Source organism: Enhydra lutris, unplaced genomic scaffold, assembly GCF_002288905.1.
Source record: "Enhydra lutris kenyoni isolate GAN:26980312 unplaced genomic scaffold, ASM228890v2 scaffoldscaffold5, whole genome shotgun sequence".
Classification (NCBI taxonomy): Eukaryota; Metazoa; Chordata; class Mammalia; order Carnivora; family Mustelidae; genus Enhydra; species Enhydra lutris.
The window spans coordinates 5486584-5495618 of NW_019154089.1; the positions used below are offsets into that span (position 1 = coordinate 5486584).

Sequence of the window (9035 nt, forward strand, 5' to 3'; positions counted from 1 at the left end):
AGCCTGCTTCTCCCTCTGCCTACTTCTCCCGCTGCTTGTGCTCTCTCTCTGACAAATAAATAACATCTTTTAAAAAATAGTATTTTTTAAAAAATAAAAAGTAAAAGTTGACTTTCTGGAGTCACTCTTCACTCATTTGCTATAAATCTTTGACTATTTTCCAGAGTTCTGACACTTTTTGTCCCTTTTCAGGTACTTCTGTGGACAGATGGACCCTTAAAGTACCTACTCTACCATTTTCACTGACATCATTCATCTCTTTCATTTTTGAAGGATGGGTTTTCTGGATACGGAATTCTTGGCTTTTTTTTTTTTTTTTCTTTCAGCACTTTGAATATAACACCCCACTACCTTCTGGCCACTGTAGTTTCTGGTGACACATCAGCATTAATTTTACTGAGGATACTCTGTATGTGATGAATCGTTTCTCCAATGGTACTCTCAAGTTCTCTGACTTTCAACAGTCTGTTCATGATGTGTCTAGATGAATTTCTGAGTCTATTCTCAGAGTTTGCTGGTGTTTTTAGATGTGTAGATTAATGTTTTCCATTGAATTTGGGGAATTTGGGGCCATTATTCCTTTATAATTTTTTTGCCCTTTCTTTCATCTCCTGGGACACCTTGTTTATCTGATGAGGTTCCACGTCTCTGATCATTTTCAGTCCTTTATTTTTCTTTTTTTTTTTTTAAGATTTTATTTATTTATTTGACAGAGAGAGAACAAGCAGGGGGAGTGGCAGGCAGAGGGAGAGGGAGAACCAGGCTCCCACTAGGAACCAGATTGCAGGGTTCAATCCCAGGACTCCAGGATCATGACCTGGGCTGAAGGCAGCCTCTTAACCGACTGAGCCACCCAGGCACCCCCTAGTCCTTCATTTTTCTTTCTGTGCCTCGCACTGGATAATCTCAGTTGACCTATCTTTCTGTTTTTCAACTCCTTCCTCCACTAGCTCAAATCTGCTACTGAATTCCTCTAATAAATATTTCAATTATTGTACTTCTCAACTAAAGAATTTTTACTTGGCTCTTTTTTAAATTTTTCTCTTTACTCATATTCTCTATTTGGTGAGACAGTCCTCTCATATTTTCCTTTCGTTCTTTAGATAGGATTTTTTTTCATTAGTCCTTTGAACATACTTACAATCCCCGATTTAAAAACCTTCGCATAGTAAGCCGAAGAGATGGGCTTCCTCGGGGACAGTTTCTATTGACTGTACTTTTATTTGCTTGTGTAGGGGCCATACATTCTTGTTTCTTTGTATGTTTTGAGATTTTTGTTATTGTTGTTGTTGGAAAATGGACATTGTAAATTACATAAAAGTGGAACTCTGGAAATCAGATGACACCCTCTGCCTAGAATTTTGTTATTGTTCCATTTTTTTAGAAGAAACTTTCCAAAAGTACTTCTATAAAGTCTGTATTCTTTGTCATGTGTGGCTAAAGACCCACTCAGCTAACTTAATGGTCTGCTAGTGAATGGGCAGGTATTTCTATAAAGGCCTGAACCCACTAAGTCTCCCAGCCTTTGCCATGAGGTTCTGAGTGTTGCAGCAGACATTTAATAGTCCAGCAGTTTACGTCTCTGCCTTAGCCTTCATTTCCTGCTTGCAGAGTCTCAAGATTTTCCAGAGGTGAGATATCAGGGCCTTCTCAGGACTTTCCTGATACCTTCGTTGAGATTCTCCAAAATGGCAATAATTTCTCAGAGTTTCACAGTTAATCAAGGGTTTTCATACATGTTATCCAATGACCTCGGCCACCCTGTGTACATTAATGACATCACTTTATGAATGTTGAAGCGCAACAATTTCAAGATTAAGTAACTTGCCAAAAACCCCAATTTCTCTAACACTGAAATCTGCACCCCTTCCACAGCACAGAACTTCCCCTAGGCTTGCAAACCGGGATGCTACAGGAGGTACGTTATGTGACCCATATGGCCTCTGCAGGGTAATCAGATTTAGATTCCTCAACTCGGCTCTTCCCCTAACTCCCATCAAGTGCCATACCTAACATGATGCTCTGCGGTCCATTACCAAATGCTATGGAGTGCACTGCCACACCGACAGGTTCAGAGATGTGGTGCCAAATGGACACTGGCTCATTTCATGCATTGATTAGGGTACTCCACCACCTACCTCCATGGCCTCTGACTCCATGCTGGGTTGATGTTGACCACTTTCACCACCAAGAAAGAAACTTGTTATTTACCATAAAAGAAGACAGAGTAGATTTTTATCCATTTTATTATACAACAAAACATACATACAGAACCACACAAATACATAGCCTAATGGACTGTTACACAGCCCACACGCTATAACTACCACCTAGGTCTAGAAATACAACTTTGTTCACCAGCTATCCCACAAGTCCTCCACGTGTGCCATCCCAATTACAACTCCCTCCCTTTCCCCCAAATTAACCACCATCCTGATTTTCATAGTCATCACTCTCTTGGATTTCTCTATAGATAGGAACACATGTATACATCCCTGGAACTAATACTTTAGTCTTGCCTTTTAAAATCTGTTTAAATTTGGTGTCTTTTAAGTCTTCCATTCCTTTTTTTCCTTTCAATTTACCTATTGATGAATCCAGGCAGTCTGACAGGTAGAACTTCCCAGTCTAGATTTTGCTACCTATACACTCAAGATGCAGCTCAGCCTGCTCCCCTGTCCCCTATCTTCCAGAAACTGGTAGTTAGATCGAAAGACTAGACCGGATTCAGGTTTCATCTCTTTAGCAAGATCATAGCTTCTGTTCTTTCATAGCAAGCATATATCTGCTTGTCTCCCCTCTGATGATGGTAGCGGCCACGCATTCTCATTGCCTAGATCCATTTCTTCACTAGGGGCTGAAAATAGTGATACTCTAATTCTATCATTTCCTTTTTCACTTATTAACTGGGAATTTCTATAAAGAGAGTTCTCTCTTATTGACTGTACGGTTACTCAGTAATATGGTTCCTATTAGGTCAGTAATGCTTGATTCTTTCTCTTAATGTTTTAGAGATAAAAATTAGTTCCTTATTACCCTCCAAAAGTGACCAGTTAGTTTTTGGTATCATTATGAACTTATGGATTGTATGAGGCATTCCAATCCATTTTAATTATCATCCTTATCAAAGCTCAAATTGTCCCATCTTCGGCTAGTAGCAGCCTCTTCAAGTTGTCTCCTGAGTCCTTTTGACACAACCCCCGTGATCTTTGACATCTTCCTTGCTAATATGACAAGATATTCCTGACTCCTCTGGTATGTTTTTTGCCTTGACTTGTGGTCAATCATTTCTTTAAAAATCCCTAGTTTGTTTTCAGTGAGAAACGGCATTTCAAAATCACATGAATTGTGAGCACTATGGCTGTGTAATTGCTGGAGTGGTCAATGTTTAGGTCTTTCACGGTTAAGGATAAAATACTTTCGTCATTTATCCTGATACTTCCAACTTAATGTCAAACTGGAGGATTTTTACTTAGCATTGTCTGTATTACCTCTGTTTCTCCTTTCTTCCATGAGTATACTGATTCTCAAGAACACAGAGGATAAGAGAATGAAACTGTCCCATGTTTGCCCATCTACTTTATCCCATATGACACACACAACAGTCTCAAAATGATACTACTCTAATACATCTCCACTAATTTGACTCCTAAAAATGGTTTAAAATTTTCTGGGCATTAACTCTCCCCACTCTCCTCCCTGTTTGAGTCATACTGTATCTTCACCATCAGAGGACAGATTCATTCTATGGTGTATTCTCTCCTTGTTAGCCCACAATTAGGATTAATTCTACCAATAATTGTATTTAACGCTCATCACCCATCCTAATGTTGATACGTCTCTAGCCATTTTGGTTGGCTGCAACTTATTCTTTACCAGATTCTGACAGAAGGGCTCAAGGGAACATTATCACCCAAGGGTTTACATGATTGATGACAGTTTATCTCTGTGTGCATTATACTTGAAATTTCATCAGTTTTAATGGATCTAGAACTCTTGGTTCATTTTCCTCCCTGAAGTATCTTAAATATGTTGCTTTCTTTTAGCATAAAGTGTTAGCAAAGTCTGCCAATACTTCCCCTTTCCTTGGCAGCCTCTTTGCCCAGATGCTCATAATTTCCTCCACCCTCTTTCATTTAGAGTCCAATAATTTTAGTAGAATGTTTCAGCGCTTGTGGTTCTAAATTCATATTCTCAGGTGTGTAATGTGTGCTCTTTTGATATAGAACTTCAGTTCTTTTATTTAAGGTAACATTTCTTAGATTATAGGTTTCTGTTTGTTCCATCCCTTTACTTTGTTACTGTTTCAAATTCAGGGACTCCTGTTATCCTTATGTTGGATCTTTTCTTCCCCCCATTTTCTTTACAACTTCTTTCTTTTCACTTTATTTTTATTTTTAGGTAATGTACACCCAACATGGTGCTCAAACTCACAACACTGAAATCAAGAACTGCGTTATCCACCAACTGTGCCGGCCAGGTGCCCCTTCCCCCATTTTCAATATTCATTATTTTCTCTTGAATCCTTTTTATTTCTTCATTATTGATTGATTTTAAAATTCTCTTCCTTGGGCACCGGGGTGACTCAGTTGGTTAAGCATCTGCCTTTGGCTCAGGTCATGATCCCAGGGTCCTGGGATCAAGTCCTGCATGGGGATCCCTGCTCAGCGGGGAATCTGCGTCCCCCTCTGCGCTGCCCCGACTTGTGCACTCTTGCTTTCTCTCTCTCAAAAATAAATAAATAAAATTAAAAAAAAATAAAAGTCTCTTCCATTAATCCAATATGTCTTAAGCTACTACCAGTTGTGCTTAATTGCTCTTAGCTGCATCTTCATTTCTGAAATGTCTTTTATTTCTAATTCTTTCCTGAGTTTTTTCACTTTGCCTCTGTTCTTTCCTATTTCATATCATTTTCTTAAATATTTACCTTGTTTTGAAATAAGATGTTCCAGTTGTTATCTGTTTTGTGGACATGTCTTTGTGGTGGGCTTCTACCATCTACAGGGATATTATTCTCCTATATATTCTCTTTTCTCACTTCACAAAAATTGTGTGGGATTTTACTTCAATCTCTTTATAATATACTTTTTTCTATGACATTAGTTTTCCTGAACTTTTAGAAGGTGTGGTTCTGACTTCATGTAGCTCCCTCTTCTGTTTTAAAGACATGCTAGCTTGATTTTTAAGGTTTCTTCATTCCATCCCCTTCCTCCAATTTTATCTAGACTTTCTCTTCCTTCATCTCTGGGTCTCTCCCCTGCTCAATTTTTATTCCACTCCTTTTATTTCTTCTAAGCAGATGGGGATCATGGGGGATATCCCTGAAGGGAACTCTGGCTGGTCAGTCTTCAGAGTTCACAAGATCCAGACTGCTTTAGGTCCTTCAGGAATTACCAGGAACCTCTTGCACTAACCCAGTACTGGACTGAACAACACCCTTCCCAATATCAAATACTGTTCATCGACAGAAGAAAAAAAATATATATATATGAAATTATAATGTATACAATACATATAATGAAATTATATATGTGTGTGTGTGTGTGTGTGTGTGTATGGATATGTTACTCAGTCATCAAAAAGAATGAAATCTTGCCATTTTTAACAATGTAGATGGAACTAGAGGGTATTATGCTAAGTGAAATAAGTCAGTCAGTGAAAGACAAATACAGTATCATTTCACTGACATGTGGAATTTAAGAAACAAAACAGATGAATATAGGGGAAGGGAAGGAAAAATAAAATAAGACAACAGGGAAGGAGACAAGCCATGAGAGACTCTTAACTACAGAACAAACTGAGGGTTGTTGGAGGGGAGGTCGATGGGGGATGGGGTAATAGGGTGATAGGCATTAAGGAGGGCCCTTGAAGTAAGGGGCACTGGGTGTTATATGCAAATGGTGAATCACTAAATACTACCTTAAATTAAGTATTTTAAGTTTACTTAAATTCTACCTTATAGACTAATAATACAGTATACGTTAATAAAAAAAATATGTTCTCATATCAGCCCATATTTTCCAACTAATATTTATTGAACATCCTCTGCTTCCTCTCCCACAGAGGCTAATACTGTGCAGTTGGGGCTCATAGTAAGGATACATTTTTAACTAGTTTTGATTTTTATGCTGCCCATGGATTCTGGTTTTGCTCCTAAGTTGCTCCACCCCCCCCCCCCGATTTTATTTATTTATTTTTAGAGGGAAAAAGAGAACATGCACCCACAGGGGTTAGGGACAGAGAGAGAGAATCCCAAGCAGACTCCCTGCCAAATGCAGAGCCTGTCACAAGGCTATCTCATGACCCTGAGATCCAGTGACCTGAGCCAAAACCGAAAGTCGGATGCTTAACTGACTGAGGCACCCAGGCACCCTCCAAGTTGCTCTTTTTTTTTTTTTAGGAGAAAATTCAGAGAGATTAAAAAACCATGTTACCACTGCTAATATTGTTACCATCTTTCCAGATTTTAGAGTATATTTTTTAAGTCCTTAGAGCTTTCCTATGGAAAATTTTCTTGAACAAAATGCCTTAAAAATCTTATAATGTTTTCACAAATAAAAAGGATGAAACAGAAGAGACTTTACTCATTTTGTCTGCTTACCTCAAAAAGTCTGAACAAGTTGTATTTTGTATTATAATCAGTCCACAAGACCACAAAAAAGGCATTCAGGGAGACGGTGCTAATCATAATTATCTTAAAGAGACGACTCATTATGACTCTCTTCACAAATGCCTGGCACTGAGTATCTCTCCTCCTGTCAAAAAGTTGAATAAGGGGTATGATTATCTTACAACAGAACTAGATCCCAAACATTACACACTTTTTGTGAGACTGGGTCCTGCTTTCTCCCCTCTGCGAATATAAATTTAAATATACTTTTAAATTGCAACACATTGCAGAACCCCTGGCTGGCTCGGTCAGTAGAGCAAGCGATTCTTGATCTCAGGGTCATGAGTTTGAGCCCCACATTGGGTGCAGAGATGACTTAAATAAATGTGTGTTTTTTTCTTAATTGCAACACAATGCTAACATTGAACTAAAATATGTATGATGACCTCTGAGTTGATCTGTTCCCACTCAGTTACTTAGTTCCTTCTCTTAAACCTTGGGGTGGGGTCGGGGGGAATGATTCCTAGTCCCTCTCAAGCAAAACAAGGCATTATCTTCATTTACTCCTTCAATAAATTTTTACTGAGTGGTTACTAATGCCAGGCAAGACAGCAGACAGCAGACACTGTGGATATAAGGAGAACAAAACTAAATATTGTCAGTCTAGTAGGAAAAACTGGTAATAATCAAATCATCACCTATATAAGGGTTTACAAATCAGTGATTAAAAAAAAAAAAACTGGACACCCTAAAAAACAGGCAAAAACAGTCACTTCATGAAACAAATTTAAAGGGTGATGAACTTCCCCCAAAATGTTCAGTAGCATTGCTAACGGGGAAGGGAGGTTGCAAATTAGGTCCAGCCATTATTTTGGCTTATAAAATTAGCAAAGATTTAAATGTCATAGCATCTAATGTTGGCAGTCGTGTGGTGTGATGAGGTGTTCTCATAAACTGCCAGGGGGCGTGGAAATCGGCCGGCCCCTCTGAAAAGCCTTAGAACTATTTTTAACCTCTGATCCAAGGAACCTACCCCAAGAGAATGCAATCTGGAATGAAGTGGCTTTGGCCAAACATGTTCATCCCAGCTTTACTTACAGTAGGAAGAACCTGGAAACAGTTTAAAAGTCTAACAAGAAAGACTGGTTAAGTACAGATGGCCATCCACCTCATGGAATCTTACATAGATACCGAAAAATGCCTACGACTTTTTCATGGTTTAACAAAATGTTTATGCTCCACCGGATAGCAAAAGACAAAAACAAAATAAGATACCAAATTCTCTACTCAGTATTATTTCAACTGTGCAAAAACAGGTGAAAAAAACGGAGCAGGACACTGGCCAAATGCTGACAGGGTCTGCCTATGATGGCAAGCTTACAGTAAATCTTTTCCTTGGTTATTATATTTATCTATGTTTTCCAATTTTTCTCAAAAAGTATGTATTATTTTTCCCCACTATATGTAACAAATGGACACACTTCTCCTAACAGTAAATAAATACAGAACGCATATACTTTCATAATCTAAAAAACAAGATGTACAGTTTTCATCATCTGTTTTGAGGTGAGGTCAATTACCTTCAAATTTTCTTTTTTTTTATTTATTTATTTGACAGAAAGAGAGAGATCACAAGTAGGCAGAGAGGCAGGCAGAGAGAGAGGGGCATGCAGGATCCTCACTGAGCAGAGAGCCCGATGTGGGGCTTGATCCCACGACCCTGAGATCATGCATGACCTGAGTCGAAGGCAGAGGCTTTAACCCACTGAGCCACCCAGGCGCCCCTCCTTCAAATTTTCTAACACAGTAGCTAATAAAAACAAAGTAAGAAGGACAAAAAGATAAAAGGACTAAACAGAGTCAAATTCAGTGTAAGACCGTGACTGAACACTGACTTAACTAACCAGTCACGATATTAAAGCCAAAGAAGCAAACTGTTTGGCTGAGCCTTCACCAACCTCCCCAGTGAGAGCACAGGGGTGAGTGTACCCAGAAGCTAAGAGTATACTGGCACCCTGCTCCCAAGCTGCCATCTGCTCATTTCTTAACAAGCAATAGAAATAAAGAATATTTACTGAAATTTCCTGAATCTTGCACAGAATTCTGCTGAAGGATTATCCAACAGCGAGCTCGAAATGACTCTTGTATCGTTCTGGTAATGAAACTGTTGAGACATTTTCCAAATTCCCAATCTTTATTCCTTGCTTTGATCATCCAAACAGAAAATCTCTGCTTAGGGATTTCCTTGGCATCTAGATTCCAAGAGGCCACAGACCAGGGCCCACAAAAGGAACTCCCACTTTATGATGTCATTCTTGGGCGTTATAGTGCGTTACTAGCCTGCAGGTCCCCAGAGTCAAATACTTCCTGTGCTGAGATCCTGTCTTCCCAGGGAGACTGTGCATCTCAGATCAGCGAAAGGGAT

The 9035-nt window shown here is 39.0% G+C and overlaps 1 protein-coding gene across 1 annotated transcript in view; it reads right to left on the reverse strand.

The window, feature by feature from the left end:
* LOC111141231 (cation channel sperm associated 3) overlaps positions 1-8786 on the reverse strand; it is a 29510-nt gene extending 20724 nt beyond the window's left edge. The window contains exons 1-2 of the mRNA XM_022493653.1: positions 8686-8786; positions 6602-6755 (exon numbers count right to left, since the gene is read on the reverse strand). Of these exons, the coding sequence (XP_022349361.1) occupies positions 6602-6755; positions 8686-8786 (255 nt within the window). The remainder of the gene's footprint in view (positions 1-6601; positions 6756-8685) is intronic.
* Positions 8787-9035: the final 249 nt, after the last annotated feature.